The following is a 17,709-nucleotide window of genomic DNA, read 5'->3' as shown; positions in this document are numbered from 1 at the left end:
GACAGAGATTGTAGGATTTTTGTTCAATCCTACTACACATTTTAATCACCATTTGTGATGGAGATGGATTCGTCTCAATATTATTAGTGTGAACAGATCGGCAATACGTGTGTAAATGTGTACACAAATACAACAAAAGATTTGTAAACCGACAAAAATATTTAGCAAAAATAAAGCAGATCTGCAAATACACAAACAAATTCCACAAATACAAAAACTATCTGTGAATACATTAAATTAATTTGCAAGTAAATGAAAGCATTTGTGAATATCTTCCTGACATTTGCAACTTTCAAACAGGCATTTGTGAATGCAGATTTAATTTGTTTTTTTATTTATTTGACTTTATAAATCTTTTTTTTTTTCTGTATTTGTGCAAGGTGCTTATTATTTACACGAGACGCATTTTCACAAGGATTGTCAATTTGTTCACACAAATAATAATGGGACTAATCCATCTCCATCTTTCTGCACAACCAAAACAAACAAAACAAAAATACAACTTTAAAACCAAACAAAAATACAACTCTCAATTGGTTTTAGGTTTTGTCCATTGACAGTGACAATAATGTTTTAGTCCAACAAGATGGCTGCATCCCCAGAAACACTGGCAAGAAAGAGGAAGACAGCGTTACTTCATGTAATTTTTTGAAGGGAAAGCAAGAAGAAAAAATAGACCCACAGATGGCTAAGAAGATGACAAAAGACTGTGTCTATTTTGCCTTGAAGTTAGTTTATTTGTACCTCAGCAAAGCCTCCATCAACACTGCTCTAATAATAGTCAGCAATACAGGGTTAGATAATCTGGCTTAATCAATAAAGGTTTAAAGAGTTACATTTATACATTACAGTCAAATTATCTTGCATGATTTTTAAATGCAAATATATGTTGAGGCTCAAGTTCCCTGGCTCTTTGTTTCAGAGTGTACAACCAGATGCAGCTTCTCCCATGCACGTGAGTACTGCTTCCACCTTTTCATATGCTAGAATGTACTTCAAGAACAAACTAAAACAAGACCCGTCACCATGTCACTGTTGTGTAATTGTGGCTTGTTCTTTTTGTCTGTTATTTTACAGGGTCATAACTGGATCATTGTGTACAGTCGGCCGGTTTACTTCTGCCTGTGCTGTGTGATGATCTGGATCTTTGACCTATCTGGGCGCTCTGGCAGCCTGCAACCCTTCTCCCTCTATGGCGTCACCTTCTTCTCTGCACATTTCCTGCTCTGCGTCAGGGACATACTCATTGGTTAGTTTGCATGCATGATTCTTTACATCATTATTGTACTAGGTGTCTCAAAGATTGTTAATATGCCATATCTATATTTGAATTATTATAAGAATAATAAGAGAATAGCCATAAATGGTAATGCATGTTCATTACCATTTCATTCATGTTTCTCCATCCTCAAAGTTAGCAAAACAACTCTGTTTTGCTGTTGAAAACATTTATATACAATTTAAACAAATTATGACATATTGCCTAGCCCTAATCTTCACTATACCACTGCTAAAACTCTTAACTTTTAAAAACCCACTGGTCCGTCCCATGCTTACTGCAAACAAACTTTTTTTAAGGCCGGATAAAGCTGATAGATTAAGTTGTTGTTTGTGCTTACTTTTATTTGTGCGGCTTCACATTTGTTTTTTTAGACTTTTAACTTTCTTCTTTTTTTTTTTTGTCCAACAGTGTTTGCCTTGTGTTTCCCGGTCATTTTCCTGTTTGGGTTGCTACCTCAGGTCAACACTTTTGTGATGTGTCTGCTGGAGCAGATCGACATGCACATTTTTGGTGGAACTGGTAAGACCATCGTCTACACAGACTTTTTAATACCTTTTCAGTCCATCTTAGTTATATACATTTATGTATATTTATAAATGTAAAACAGAGCTTGAATGCCTAATCCTAAATTAAAAGGAAATGTGATATCAATAGTACAAATAAGATGAAAATGAAATACGTAGAAGGCACAAAATAAGATGAGTTAAAAATATTAAAATCATTAATCAAAAAACACTGCAGCAGCATCAAAAGCTCTCTATTTTCATCTACTCGGGTCTTTTATTTTCTATTAGGGGTGGTGATTTTAAAATTTTTAAGACAAAGTATTTCACACTCTAGCAATCAGCATCTAGGGCTCTGAGGATACAATTTAACACAACAGAAACTACTTTCCCTGTTGGACACAGGCTCACTGGTCTTGACTACACTGAAATATAATTTATTATTCTTATTAGAAATAAGATGTTAAATGTTATAGCATCTTAGGACTGTCAGTTGAGAAACTGCACATGATTCTTCCTGATCTCTCTGTGTCTCTTCCTTCAGCCACTACCAGCCCCCTCTCATCTCTGTTCAGCCTCATCCGCAGCATGCTGGTGGCTGCTCTGCTGTATGGATTTTGCCTCGGTGCTATCAATGTAAGTGGAAGAAAGTCCATCTTCAGAGATTCTGATCAGAGAAGGAATTGATGTGGACAGTCCTTAACTTGATATTGTTGTGGTTTTTTTTGTTTTTTTCATTAGGCACCGTGGGGGGATGCCCATGTGCCAGTACTGTTCTCTGTGTTTTGTGGCCTACTGCTGGCCTTATCCTACCACCTCAGCCGCCAAAGCAGCGACCCCACCATCCTGTGGTCAGTGTCTTACATCGTCATTAATGGCCTCTATTAATATAATTTTAAAAATTGTTTTTAAGTCATTGATAGATTAACAGTTTACAATTACCCTGTGAGAAGTCAATGGGCACATCTGAATTAGCTTTTTTACATTTTTTATACACACTTGCAAAAAGTCTGATTTATAGTCTTATTTTTAGTGCTACACCTGTTTTTGTTTCAACCCTCTGAGCTCCACAACCTGCCAGCGTGTCTTTCCAAACCATTTTTCATAGCAGGAAACTGAAAATTTCTGTTTTTACAATGATCCTTAAATGAGTGATGTGAAAATGAAACCAATTCAAAGTTTAAAATAGTGATATTTCATCAATATCACTTTATATGTACATGTCTCTTTTAAAATCTTGCCAAAAATAAAGTATTTGCTCTAATCAAATCCTGTAAAAAACAAACATTAAAATAGTCAAATTAAACAGTGCGACTGAACTACAGGCTGTTTACACAGAGCAAGGAGGAGAGGACAAAAACGTTTGTGAGTAGTTGTTGGCCTTGGAAAAATATTGTCTATATAGATTCCATTTTCTTTTAAAATTTAGAAAATCAACTTTTGTTTTGTTTTGTTTATTGTTTTTTTTTTTTAACGATTTATGGCATTATGGCTGCATTATACTGCATTAAAAAAAATCTCCCTTCTTCTTCCTACTTGCCTGTGCTCTGCTTGGGGTTCAGATAATTAATGTATGGCTCTTGTTAAATCTGAAGTACTGTCTTAAAACTTTTCTAAAATGGAAGCATTTCAGCTCAGAGTTTTGCTGTATATACACTCATAATTACTAATTTTCTTTGAGCGCTGCCTGCACACAAATGTGTGCTTGCTGACAAGCTGCTTTCATTAGACTGGGATGTTACACCTCAGCATTTTGTCGTGGTTCTCAAGGTGCCTTTTTGTATGTTTGTACCCTTTTAACATCAGGTCACTGGTCCGAACAAAATTATTCCCCGAGTTGGAGAACCGAACACCAGAAGAACCTCCTGTGGAGATCAAGGACCCTCTTCCTGAGAAGCTACGTAGCTCTGTGGTAAAGATCGCTGATCACTTACCTGCACGGACTGTGATGGGACAGTTTAATGTTTGATTTTATGGTGTCTGTCTTTTTACAGCCTTTTGCCTTGTCTCTGTCTCTTTTTTAGAAAGAGATTCTTCATTCAGACCTCGTCATGTGTCTCCTCATGGCTGTTATTACGTTCGCCATCAGTGCCAGCACAGTTTTCATCGCTCTTCAAGTAAGTTGGTGCACGGTTTATGACCCTATTCTTACAACACGTTTCTCATTACAGTGAATTGACTAATTGCTTGCTAATTCTTTTTTCCCCTCTTGCTCCACAGCCTGCTCTTAGCTTCGTCTTGTATATCCTGGCTGGAGTTGTAGGCTTCATTACACACTATCTCCTGCCTCAGCTCCGCAAACAGCTGCCGTGGTTCTGCCTGGCTCATCCCGTGCTCCGCTCCAGAGAGTACAGTCAGTTTGAGGTCCGAGGTGAGTGTCTGATTGCCCTTTTATCTTTCTTCACATGCACAAAAAGTGAGCATGGGGTAGTACAAGAAGAAAACCTACTATATGCACAATTGGATAAGTATCCCCACTGAAAAGAGCTGCACTGAGTAAATGAAAAACACTAATATATTTAGCTGTTTTTAGCTGTTTTTCATAAGCAACAGCACCAAACTCTAGATTTATGCAGCTGTTTATTTGTTTTAAAATGTGTTTATTTTTTAGAAAGAGAGTCCTCAGAGCTACAATAGAGCCTTTGATTATTTTATATAAAAATATTAATATTATTATTATTCAGTGTTAAATAACTTGTTATCTTTCCCAGGCATCATATTTTGTCTTGAGTAGACCCTTTTCCAGTATTAAATGCTAAGGGTGTCAGATATAGTAAAACCATACCACCCTTTGTATAAACATTCTTCAGTTTAAATCATTTTGTACTGATTTATTTAACATCTGTGAGGAGCTTTAGGGGGAACATAAATGGAAAGCTACAGTTTGGATAAACAAGTGTGTAAGATGGTTTTGCTTTCTGTTCGCCCCAGATGCTGCTCAGTTGATGTGGTTCGAGAAGCTGTATGCGTGGCTTCAGTGTGTGGAGAAATATTTCATCTATCCGGCTGTGGTGCTTAACTCCCTAACGACAGAAGCTCGAACTGTCGGCCAGCACCATAAAGAGCTGGACATCTAGTAAGCCTCTCCTCATTCTGTCTCCAAACCACCTCACATCCATACATTATACTGCTCCCCGGGGATATGTGCTGTTAGCTGTATGTGTTGGAACCATAGAACATAAAATTAATAGACACGCTGAACCACCCCCAGGTGTATTGCTTCCTGCAGGGAGTGCTCAGTAGCCTGACATACAAAAACTATATTTTTCAGACGTTTCCCTTCAAATTGTAGACCAGATGGTCTGGATAAAGTTTATGAATGGTGAATGGGTGAATACATTTTCAGTTAACCCCCTACACCAAACATACTGCCAGCGGGTTTGAAAAACTACACCATTTATCATAGCAAAAAGCTGGATTTTCACACTTCCGATGGTGCTTAAACAAAATGTGTGCAATGAATATATGACAGGAAAAGTAACCAAATGAAAGCTTAAAATAGAAATCACTTCATTCTACACGTCTCATTTAAAAATGTCCTCAAAAAGGAACCATTCGCACTAACAAGATCATTTAAAAAACATACAATTCTACACTCCTCGGTCCAACTGAATGAACCGCCATGTGATGAGGTTGTATTTAGAGGTGTGAGACCCCTTTTCCCTCCAATATTGGTAATACTTGTGGGCACTTGGAAAAATATTTTATATGCAGATTCCAGTATATTAACAAAATCTCATCTTGTTTTTCCCTTTATATGATTTGTGGAGTTATAATCAATCTCATGTCATTCCGAACACTGGTTTTATTTATTAATTTATGTCAATATGTGTCACTCATTTTCTCTCTGTCTCTTCCTCAACCCCCCCAGCAGCCGAGCTCTCTTCATCTCAGTAGCCGGCATGAAGCTGCTGCGTTCGTCCTTCTGTGCCCCGTCGCAGCAGTACGTAACTTTGTGCTTCACCACGCTCTTCTTCCACTTCGACTATCCACACTTCTCGGAGACCTTCTTAATCGACTACTACTTCATGTCAATTCTCTTCAGCAAGGTGAGGATGCACACAGTCTTGTCAGAATTGTGATTACAAATATTATGAAATAATTCAGTTTTATTCTACTTTTGTTGCAGGTTATTGTGCACATTGTACATTTTGTATAATACAAACTAAAACTATCCCTTTAAAGAATACCTTAACAGCTGGCTAAAAAGCAGAGTTTACTGACCTTTCTGGTTGGAAAAACATATAAATTCAGTTGTCAATGTGTTTTTTAATGCATTTGTCCTTTGTATTCTCAGATGTGGGACCTGCTGTACAAGCTTCGCTTTGTGCTGACTTACATTGCCCCCTGGCAGATCACCTGGGGCTCAGCCTTCCACGCCTTTGCTCAACCCTTTGCCGTGCCCCGTATCCTTCAGTTTCTTTGATTTTTATGTCCACAATTCTGTAGTGTCCACTTCGCTGTACAATCCAATCCAATCCAATACAACAGAGATATCTTTAACTCGTGTAACCTCAGACTCCGCTGTACTTTTTGTTCAGGCCATCTTTTCTGCACTCTTTTCCACCCCTCTCAATCCTGTCCTGGGCAGTGCTGTGTTCGTCACCTCATACACCAGACCTGTAAAATTCTGGGAGAGAGACTACAAGTATGTTTTTTTGCAAATGCAAAATTGCACTTCCATAAAGTCAAATTGTTTTTGTTCAGTTCTAACTAGTTTGTCATGTTTGCAGCACCAAGCGTGTCGATCATTCCAACACCAGGCTTGCAACACAGTTGGACCGGAACCCGGGTATGCTACAGCAGTTTCTCAGCATCTAGTTATCTCCATTTGACTCATCATTATTTTTGCACTGTTGCCATGGTGATAGTATTTTCTTTTCTTAAAGGTGCCGATGACAACAATCTAAACTCGATTTTCTACGAGCACTTGACACGCTCTCTGCAGCACAGCCTGTGTGGAGACCTGCTGCTCGGTCGCTGGGGCAACTACACCACGGGCGACTGCTTCATCCTCGCCTCCGACTACCTCAACGCTCTGGTGCACATCATCGAGATCGGCAACGGCCTAGTCACGTTTCAGCTGAGGGGTCTCGAGTTCAGAGGTCAGCAGCAGGAGATGACGGGGGCTGACAGTGCTTGTAGCGTGTAGAATGAGCTCCGTTTGAGTTGTTTACCTGCTGTTTTGAGCAGTTAACTTGGGTTTTTCTGAAGTGTTAGAAGAATAGTATTTACTTTAAGCAATGCGGTTGTTCAGTCAGTAGTAATCGTGTAGCAGCTGACAAGGTCAATTTTCCTTTAAAATCAAACCAATAACCCTGTAGTGGTTCATTCCCATTTAATACTACCTTATGTGCTAGCTCTTAGAGTATATTTTATTCTTTTTCAACTCTTTTTCAGTTTCATGGCCGTGGGTTTATTTTAAGGTGTTTCAGGAAACTTTTGTTGAAAGTTTTTTGTGCCTCATTCTCCAAAGATGTCACCTGAAAATAACAGTGTTTGTAATCTATAATTATAAAAAATTGAGTTATTTTAGAATGATGATGCTATTTTGACTTGTATGCATGCACACAAGGTGTTTATTCTTGTAGACTTGTATTTATTAAGCAGATAATAGTGAAATAATGGATCATTCTGTTATATTGAATGTAAATTAACTTTCCCTAATGACTGACACTTTACAAGTATAAACAAGAAAAGCTCTTTGCTTGTGCAGCTGATTCTCATCTGCTTCACATCTGTCCAGGTACCTACTGTCAGCAGAGGGAGGTAGAAGCCATCACAGAGGGGGTGGAGGAGGACGAGGGCTGCTGCTGCTGTGAGCCTGGTCACCTTCCTCACATGCTGTCATTCAATGCGGCCTTTGGGCAGCGCTGGCTGGCCTGGGAGGTGGCAGCTACCAAGTACGTACTAGAGGGCTACAGCATCAGCGACAACAACGCTGCCTCTATGTTGCAGGTCTTTGACCTTCGTAAGATCCTCATCACATACTATGTCAAGGTAAGTCACTGATCAAAAGTTATTTTTTTCATAGTCTTCTTGCTAACACTTGACATGGCTGACTTTTCTGTATTTCCACACTACTTCAAGAAATGTCTGTTAAAGTGTCCAATAGCTGTAATAATTTCCTCTCCAGGGTGTGACCAATTATAGTAGATTCAGTCAAAAAAAACGAAATTAAAACATCTTTTAAAACCTTACGATGTCCAGCAGTATTCATAATTCAAATTGAAAAGTGTTTTTTTTACACATGAGAATACAGAAGAAATGTTGTTGTGGTTAGTCTTGGGTGGTATCTGTTTTTCCATTCCATACCATCTTGCCATTGTTCCAACAACCACCAACTCTGGTTTGAACAAAATAACTGATGTGAAAATACTGCCGTGTCGTGTCCCGGCTGCACCAACTGATAAGCTGTCTGCTCAACAGCACCACAGCCTCTCTCTTATTTTTCAGTGCAGACCATTCAATTTATAAAATTAAATGACAAAAAAACATCCAAAAATGAGCTTTGTCCAATGGCTCTGGAACAAACCTTAGATACTCTCAAATGGAACACTTTAATGTGGTGATTTTTATATATATATATATATATATATATATATATATATATATATATATATATATATATATATATATATATATATATATATATATATATATATATATATATATATATATATATATATATATATATATATATACACACACACACACACACAACAAGTAGTAACAAGTAACACAAGTAATAATTTAAGTTTGAAATGGTTCTGCAAGTCGCTATCTCAGCACAGCTCCCTGTTCCACCAGTAGACTGATTAGACTGATATTTTTGACAGTATTGGAAATAATACAGTCTAGTATACCATAACACAAAGATAGCTCTCAGGCCTAGAAACCTGACACAACCTGTAAAGCAGTGGATTTTCTTCTGCTTTGACCTCATGGTTACAATTGGTTGTAATGATGCGTACGAAGAAAGTAAGCAGTATTAGCCTTGGTGATGTTGGTACAAAGCATGTATAGCCTTGTTGATTGCCTTGATTGGCTTCCATGAAATCTTATAAATTGTGTTTGTGTAAGACTTGAGCATACAATGTGAAATGTTAGCATGGGTTGCATCCAAGCCTTTCATGCAGGCTGTTGTATTAAAATAATGAAAAGTGTAGCCAGTGCCTTGATGTTTAGAGCTTGATGGTTTAATATTTGGATTATGCTTGTTCCCTCCAACAGAGCATCATCTACTATGTCAGTCGATCTGCTAAGATGGAAGAGTGGCTAACTAATGAGACCATTCAGGAGGCTCTACGGCCTTGTCTCGGGCCTAACTACGTGGACAGCGACCCCACTTTCAACCTGAACATTGATGAGGACTATGACCACAGGGCCTCCGGCATCACCCCCTCCTCATTCTGTATGGTTTACCTGGACTGGATTCAGTATTGCAACAGCAGGCGTCAAACGGTTAGACTTGTTTTTTTCCCTCCACTAGCTATCCAGATTTTGCTCCTGGAGTGAGCTGTAGCCAAATGTAGCCTGCTGTCATTTATACAAAAATACAATAAAAACACTGAAACTAAATACAGAAAAGTGTAAACATGATCAAGGCAGTTTAGAGAAAACATTGGAAAGAGAAGTCATGGGCTGCTCCGTTACTCTTCTTCTGGTTACAACTATTTTAACTAAATGAAAGCAGCTGCTTGTTTTCTTTCAGCCATACATATAACTAATATGACAGTTTGTACAGTCCATTTCCATGTTTTTTTTAAATAAAAAACATGTCAATGACTTTTGTATTATCAAAGCAATGACTTGTGATCAGAATCAACAGAGGCCTCCCTCAAACTGTCAAAACTTGCAATTGTAAGAGATTTAACCGGGAAGGTTATTATTTTTCTATGCTTTCTGTTATTCCATCTCTTTTCTTTTCTTTTTTCTAAGGACAGATTACAGGGGGCAATTTTTTCAAGCTTAGAAGAGATTAAATCAGATACTGAATTCGGTAAATTACATCAGTCCGTAGAGTGACCTGATTGGTCCATGGTGGTCGTCCTACTTATTTAGGATGGCCTCTCCTATCATCTAGAAATAATAATAGCCTGATAAAGGTCTCTGTACCGAAACGTTCCCAATAAATCTCTTATAATTGCAGGAGTAGAAGACGGTGTGCAGGAGTCCTTTGTTCTCCCAGAATCAATATTTAAAAACTTATCCAACCTGAATAGTATTCGTAGAACAAAAGTGTACAATATGTTATGATTTATGTTTTCTATTGTGCTGTAGCCGGTGACTTGTGAAAGAGATTCTCCACTTGTCAACCTCTGTTTCGGGCTGTGTATCCTTGGAAGACGAGCTCTAGGAACGGCCTCCCACAGCATGTCTGCAAGGTAAGAAAAGACCACCCTCTGTCACGTTGGCTAATACCACCTGCCACTACCCAAAACACAAGAGTTGTTGTTGTTGTTTATCTTTTTGACAGCTTGGAGCCGTTTCTCTATGGCCTCCATGCACTCTTCAAGGGAGACTTTCGCATCACGTCTCCCAGGGATGAATGGGTGTTTGCAGATATGGACCTGCTGAACCGAGTTGTGGCACCAGGAGTACGGATGTCCCTCAAATTGCATCAGGTAGAAGAAGAAAACTTGCCCTAAGGTTAGAAAAATAACAGTGTTTGTCCCTGAACTGAGACCAAACACTGTATTCTCTGTTTTTCCTTCAGGACCACTTCACATCTCCAGATGAGTACGAGGATCCTATGGTTCTGTATGACGCCATCACTGCCAATGAGGAGAAGATGTTGATATCTCATGAGGGTGACCCTGTGTGGCGCAGCGCCATTCTAGCAAACATGCCTTCACTGCTGGCACTGCGCCACATCATGGACGACGGCAGCGACGAGTACAAAATCATCATGCTGAACAAGAGGTTCCTCAGCTTCAGAGTCATCAAGGTACAAGCTCCTGCTCTTCATTACTCCACATCATCTTATTATTGTTTTATACGTTTATTTTATTTGGATAGACAATAAATTACTGACTCACTATAATGATGCAATATGTTTTATTTATATATATATTACATATTATAATTATTGAAAGATGTCAGTGTCAGAGTGAAAAACTACAAACAAAAACAGCAGAAGAGCTCTGGGTTCTTCCATTGATTAGTCTGTCATATTTCATGTCATAAGTCTCAATGGTGTTTATATATGTACATACATACATACATATATATATATATATGTTGCGCCTGTTTTCTTTTGGGAAAGTAAAACATGGTAAATGTAGTGATATATACTGCATTTTTATTTTATTAGTAAAAAACATCCCTTTCCACCCACCTGGAGCACTTTAATTTTGAGATCTGTATGAGTGAGAGTTAGAAGACCTTCTAACATGCAGCAGTTTTGGGGAAATTGGAGTAGTGATTTGTTTTTCAATGTTTTATGTACATACAATTGAATTTTTCACTTAAAGTTTGAAAAGGTTTTTGCATTCTGCCAATTATAGTTAGAAAGAAAGTTGGCCAAGAAAATTGCAATCGTTGCATCTCCACTTGTTAATACTCAGCCTGTCCGCCCCTGCACTCCTCTGACCTCCTTTTTCTGCCCCCTACAGGTGAACAGAGAGTGTGTGCGTGGGCTGTGGGCGGGGCAACAGCAGGAGCTGGTTTTCCTGCGGAACCGTAACCCAGAGCGTGGCAGCATTCAAAACGCCAAACAGGCCCTGAGGAATATGATTAACTCGTCATGCGACCAGCCCATCGGCTACCCCATCTACGTGTCCCCCCTCACCACCTCGTACGCCGGCGGGCACAGCCAGCTCCGGTCCGTGTGGGGAGGACCTGTCAGCCCACACAACATTTACACCTGGCTCATCAGCAGCTGGGACAGGTACATGATTTAAACTTCATGTGATAAATGTGCACAAAGTCTTTCGGGGGCAGTGATGCCTGGGTGGACATCGTAAATCTAATATATGTCTCTCTGCAGGTTGCAGAAAGGTTGTGGTGCTGGCTGTAACAGTGGAGGAAACATTGAGGACTCAGACTGCGGGGGCGGCTCCACCTCCATCTCCACCAACCCCGCAGTTCACACCACCCAGAGTACACCCGCCTCCAGCCTTCCCCTGCCACACATCACCACTATCCAGCCTTCCATGGGTAAAACCTGAAACTAATCACTGCTTCTGTTATTAATATATATAACAAAATGAGTAAAGATTACTTAGATAGTATAACTATAGTTAAGTATTTTCTAACTGTTATATACAGGTGCATCTCAACACATTAGAATGGAAAAAGTCAATTTCCAGTCGTTCAAGTCAAATAGCTCCAACCAAGTATTGAGTGCATATAGGTGGACATACTTTTCAGAGGCCAACATTTCCATATTAAACTTATTTTTTAAAACTTTTGTAATATTCAAAATTTAGGTCTTCAGTAAGCCATTATCATTATAATAGAAGAATTTAAATAAATTAAGGCATGCGATGTTTTATTCTGTGTGTAATGGATCTATATAATGTGTTATTTCCACTTTTTGAATTGAATTACTGACATAAATAAACTTTCCATGATATTCTAATTTATTGAGATGCACCTGAAGATCCTTTTCAATAAATAAAAAATGCAACTTTTCTTGCATTTCAGGTACAGACAACCCTGTAGGTCCAACCCAGAGCTGGCCTCACCACCCACAACCTCTCCCATTAGCTCTACTCAGCCAATCAGAAGGCAGGATGGAGGCGGGGCTGCTCACGTCCCTACAGCGTACATCCTCCATCCAGGGGCTCCTGGGCCAGCAGCTGTCAAGCTCCCAGCTCTCCTTCAGCACCTCTGTGGCTCCACCTGCTCTGCCGGGCCCGGATCGATTTTGCCCGGCGAGCCTCCTGGAGAACTCTGGGCACAGAGCAGGCCAGCGGGCTGGCCTCGGCCAGGGTGGCGTACTACACTATGAGAACCACTTTGGCAAGTGGAGTTTTTCAGGCAGAAAGGGCTTTAATGGACCAGCTGCAGTGGAGGGAGAGGGAGGAACAGTACAAACCATACGCACACAGGTGAGAAGGCTGCTGCTTTGAGTACTGTTCACTCATAGGTTACATCTAAGCAACTTCAATAACTTTCATGTAGTGTTGATTTTGGCCCTTTTCGACAAAAGTGGTTCAAAGAGCACCACCACCTAGTGGTAAAGATATGGCTAGCCCGGGCATTTGTTTTAAAAGCAAGCAAAAAATAAAAATAGATGGAACTTATTGTTAAACTAACTTCCTTTTAAACAAAGCTGTTTGCAGGATGCATAGTGATCAGGTTATGTGTCATATTAAGCTATAAAATGAATAACTTAACTTAGTTTGCTTTTCCCTTGTTTGGACCCTGGTGTTAAAAAAGCAACATTAGGCTAGCTTTTCATTGTTTGGTCATTAAAACAACCCAGATTCCAAAAAAGTTGGGATGATGTCTGAAACGGATATAAATCAAAATGCAATAATTAGTTCATACTTTGTGACATATATCCAGTTGAAAACTGTACAAAGACAATATATTTTAAGTTTAAACTGAGAAACTTTTGTTTTAGAAAATATGCACTCCTGAATTTGATGCATTCTGTTTTATTTGCGAATCACACAGCATCCAAACATGCTTGGAATCGGGGTTATAGATAACCAAATCAACCTGAATGTTTTCATGGTTCTGACATGGTCATTTAGGTTTTTGGTTTTACAAATCAGTCTTTAAATCTTTTACAGCCTGCTCCTCCTGCACCCCTACAAGAGACCAGTCTCAGTCTGACACAAGATCCTCTGGGAGCCACTCAGACGATGGATCCAACCCTGCTGAATGCAGGGGACCCCCCCACCCCCCGAGAGGAATCCACAGAGCTGCCTTTACTTGAGCACCTGCGCTGAGTCTGCACTGGGAAGACCCTGAGTGACATGATGCAATGAAAGCACACGGCGGTCAAATCTGGACTGGGCCCGGAGTGCCCAAACCAGACTTACTCCACCTTCTGGACTCATTACATCAGCCCTTGGTTAACTAACTCAGTGCGACCACTGCAACACACCACCCCATCTCCTTCTCAGCCAAAGGAGTGAAACATCTGGTAGCATGCTGAACTAATGCAGAACATGAAAGATCATGAAATGATTTCAGCCAACCCGTTTATTCCAAAGTCTCCTGATGATAAACTCATTCTTAACTTTGTTTTCTGACAAAGGCACTCAGTGTCTCTATGGACAACCTTTTGGTTGTAACAGTAGTGGCAGGCCGGAAAGGCCAGTGCAATTATAAGGGATATTTTGCTTGAGGATTGATTATTTTTCTATACTGGAGAATAGAGTATCACCTCTGACTTTCTCTCATGTGCAGCGGCAGTTGGGTTTTTTCCGCATAACCAATCAAAAAAAAGTATGTTGCTGTATGTGCAGGTGAAGGAAAAATGGAAACCATGATAAGCCTTGTTTTGTTTTTCCTAATTTTACCATTCTCACCAGACCTACAGCAAGCAATATTTAACAGTACTTAATGACCAATTTAAGGAGCCTCCATTCTTCTTCTTCCCTGCACATTATACATATTCAACAACAAAAACATTCACCCCACCAAAATGTCATCTTTGTCCTCTGGCCTGTTTCCTACAGAGGTGCCTGACAACATCAACACTCAACAGTTCTGTCTTGGAGCAAAGTTTCAGGGGAAAAAAACTCTCCTCCATCCCAGCCAACATGTGGTGCTTTAACCGCTAGTTTACAGTCTATTTAGGCCTGGACTCGAGTCCTGAATCTGACTAGCAACACAGAGATGTGGGATGACTTTGGGACAGAGCTGTCGCTCATGGATCAAGAGCAAGCAGAGGGTGATTCCAATCTGTGAAAATTGTGTTGATCACAAACCTACAAACTGGGAGTGTTAGAAACTTTAAGCCTTTTTTTTTATTTTGGTGAGTGGAATGTCCTTTTTAAAAAAAAAAAAAAAAAACTTTACTTGAAGAATCACAAGTTCCTCGGTGTTTAAGGTGCACCAAGTTTGTTTTCTTTGGATGATTGATCAATGACGCCCTCTCTGATCAGATCCACTCAGCTCATGACTTTCTCAATAGAAGGGACCCAGGCTGCTTGTGTGGGGAGCTCTGTTTTCTTTGGCTGCAGTATGGCCCCTCCCATTACTATACTACTGCTTCTGCATCTCCTGCTACTACTAATATACCCACTACTACTGCTGTTTCTACAACAGTCAAATCCAGCGTTTTAGTTGGAAATAAAGTTGAATAAATACTGAAAGCAAAGGTGGAATATTTATTTGATTAATATTGTCTTAAAGATATCTTTAACGGGGTTTGTCAATATGGTGTGATAATGTATCGACTTGGAAATCTGCCTTCTGTACCCCCACCCCTCCCTTAATTTGTTTGGTGTCATCACATTTGTATCATCTCACTGATGGCTGTCCTTTTTTTCTTCTTTTTTTATGAGTGTGTAATATAACTGGAAGTATTCCTGAGAAGTCACTTTAAGTCGGTTTCTTTCTCACTCCTGCACTCTCTTTGTTCCACCACTGTGAAAAGAAAATGAAAACACTGATTGAGAGTTTAAGTAGATCATGCAAAAAGAAGCTGGCCCTCCTACGAAATTCAGTCCCAAATGTTTCCTCTAGTCCAGTACGTGTTGTCTATCTCGCCTCATGTGCGAGTCTTCTCACCAAGTTTTTTTCTTCAAGGCAGCGTTCCTCTTTAGGAAACTTGAGAGGAGGCCAGCATTCTCAGGGTCTATAATGGGAAAGAAATTGACTACTTCTGCTGGAAGACTTTTTGTTCAAAAGAAAGAAACCCAAAAGGGGGATTTATAGTGTTACAGTAATAAGGCAAGTTGAGTAGCGGGTCACACTGACGTTACAAACAATGCCCCCCTCTTTTTTTTTTTTTTTACAATGTTTTGCGCTTTGGGTTAAATTTGTTCTGCATGCTGTTAAAGCCTCATATTTGTTGGATCACTCTCTTTGCAGCGCTGTTTTCCCCCCCACTTTCAGCTCCTTCCAACGTCTAAGGGACACACAGTATGAAGCTTTTTTTTTCTTTTTTTTAATCTTTTTAGCAGCCGTGATATTTCTGTCAGTCCCGGCTGTGAATAAGCTGCAACAGTGATAAGTGCGTCAGTATCCCTCTCAAAACACGTTAGTAACTCCCTCGACTCAGGAAAAACAGAGACTTTCTGATCAGTGCTGTTTTCTGTTTTTCTTTTTCTCTCACTCATCTTGTATCCAAAGCAGCAGGGAGTATTTTTTTTTTTTTTTTTTTTTACACTTTATTTTTTATCTTTGCTGGGATTGTGGAAAGCACAAGTTAACGGAGAGACCTGGGTGTCAATAAAAAGGGATTTCTTAATCTCTGAAAATTATGTACAGCATGTTTCGTATATAAATATATATTTAAAATATAAATCTATTTTATTATTATTGGATTTTGGGTTCTTTTACATTTAAGACACTATGTTGAGGTTAAGGGGAGGGACTCTTGTGTTTACCCATCAGAGGGGAGAGCTGAGTGGAGAGAGGCACTCTTCACATTAAAATGTGCAGTTTGGAAAGAATCAATTAATACTTCTTTTGCACAAAATGTATCATACACCATCCCACTTTGTTATTGTTTTATTATTTTAGTTATTTGGGGTGGGGGGTCTTTTATTTAAGAACTTTAAGTCGATGTTTAATGTTCTGTACAGTTTTTTATGTGATTTATTTTCTCCTATTTAAATTAAAGGTTTTTGTGTCATCGTTTGCAAATGAGCTGCTGTGAGTGATTTCATTTTGCGTTTGGGGAACCTTGCATTAATTTGTACTTATTTTGAAATTGTACAAAAAAAAAAACACCCTGCAATGGTGCTACAGGGCTGTATACTGAAAAATCTTAGGATTATTGGCCAGAACTTAGTGTCAGATATGCAAACTTTAATCAATATATTTGTTTTAAAACTAATTTGGTAAGAATTAAGGCCTTTGCATGTTTTTTAATTGTACATGATTCTGATTATTACATACACCGTCGATATTTCTATTGCATACAATCACTTTTTTGGGATTGTTTTTTTGCGATTATGATATTCTGTCTTTTATTGTGAACTATGAGTGTGTGATTTTTATACAGCCAGGCTCTGAGACCATTCCAGAAAAAGGAAGCAAACACGGGGACTAAACTCAACAAAACCAGTATTTTATTTGACAAAGTGTCAAGTTTAACAAATGTAGCTAAATGTCTGGTCTAACAAAGGATGCTGTCAGTAAAAAAACCTGCTGCCAGATCAACTAAAAGTAAAGTGTCCATAAAATCACATGAAAATCAAAGTATGACAACAAGGTGCCAGGAGAGATGATGACACAGACGACCAGGATGGAGCTGATTTTAAAGCCACCTGGACACCGTGGTCCAGTCACATCCACACCAGCAGAGTCCCTCTGCAACACTGTGTGACATTTTTGTCAAATTGTTTTAAGGCACCCTTTGCTGTTGCATTTTAATCACATTTTGAATGACATTTTTGTCAAGTCTTGAACGACATATTATACTATGATTTTGCAAAATACTGTACTATGACTTTTTTTGACATTTTCATGAAATACTTTATGCTTTTTATGGCCTTTTTTATTATCACTTTTTAGTTTAAATATAATGCATTCATTGCATGAAACCTTCAGGAACATTGGGTTTATCACTATTTCATTTCATTGTGCATTTTTCTCACTAATCTGAATTATGTTGCTTTGATTTAGTGGGCGAATTGAGACTGTTTATTTGCGTAATCTTACAATCAAAGTTTAAGCATGTCACTGATGGCGTTGAGGTCTTAAAATGTACAGAAAGGGTATTTAAACACTGAACACTGAAATGTATTAAATTTAACTCCATAATTTCTGCATATACACTCAATTCAG

At 39.0% G+C, this 17,709-nt stretch overlaps 1 protein-coding gene across 3 annotated transcripts in view; it reads left to right on the top strand.

The window, feature by feature from the left end:
- Window positions 1–16,566, top strand: part of LOC131986447 (pecanex-like protein 3) — a 29,939-nt gene extending 13,373 nt beyond the window's left edge. For 2 of the 3 annotated variants that reach the window (XM_059351410.1, XM_059351411.1), the window contains exons 14-36: window positions 923–955; window positions 1,078–1,249; window positions 1,691–1,801; window positions 2,330–2,421; window positions 2,527–2,636; window positions 3,592–3,697; window positions 3,810–3,902; window positions 4,006–4,156; window positions 4,717–4,861; window positions 5,657–5,834; window positions 6,083–6,191; window positions 6,304–6,433; window positions 6,519–6,577; window positions 6,675–6,890; window positions 7,532–7,785; window positions 9,019–9,249; window positions 10,069–10,172; window positions 10,265–10,412; window positions 10,505–10,735; window positions 11,403–11,677; window positions 11,777–11,946; window positions 12,436–12,842; window positions 13,533–16,566. In XM_059351410.1, the coding sequence (XP_059207393.1) occupies window positions 923–955; window positions 1,078–1,249; window positions 1,691–1,801; window positions 2,330–2,421; window positions 2,527–2,636; window positions 3,592–3,697; window positions 3,810–3,902; window positions 4,006–4,156; window positions 4,717–4,861; window positions 5,657–5,834; window positions 6,083–6,191; window positions 6,304–6,433; window positions 6,519–6,577; window positions 6,675–6,890; window positions 7,532–7,785; window positions 9,019–9,249; window positions 10,069–10,172; window positions 10,265–10,412; window positions 10,505–10,735; window positions 11,403–11,677; window positions 11,777–11,946; window positions 12,436–12,842; window positions 13,533–13,691 (3,684 nt within the window). In that variant the 3' untranslated portion in view covers window positions 13,692–16,566. The remainder of the gene's footprint in view (window positions 1–922; window positions 956–1,077; window positions 1,250–1,690; window positions 1,802–2,329; window positions 2,422–2,526; window positions 2,637–3,591; window positions 3,698–3,809; window positions 3,903–4,005; window positions 4,157–4,716; window positions 4,862–5,656; window positions 5,835–6,082; window positions 6,192–6,303; window positions 6,434–6,518; window positions 6,578–6,674; window positions 6,891–7,531; window positions 7,786–9,018; window positions 9,250–10,068; window positions 10,173–10,264; window positions 10,413–10,504; window positions 10,736–11,402; window positions 11,678–11,776; window positions 11,947–12,435; window positions 12,843–13,532) is intronic. The other variant, XM_059351412.1, reaches the window with a different exon arrangement.
- Window positions 16,567–17,709: the final 1,143 nt, after the last annotated feature.

Source organism: Centropristis striata, chromosome 15 (genome assembly GCF_030273125.1).
Source record: "Centropristis striata isolate RG_2023a ecotype Rhode Island chromosome 15, C.striata_1.0, whole genome shotgun sequence".
Taxonomy (NCBI): Eukaryota; Metazoa; Chordata; class Actinopteri; order Perciformes; family Serranidae; genus Centropristis; species Centropristis striata.
Note: the sequence above shows the minus strand (reverse complement) of the source record. Positions and strands in the feature narration are given on the sequence as shown.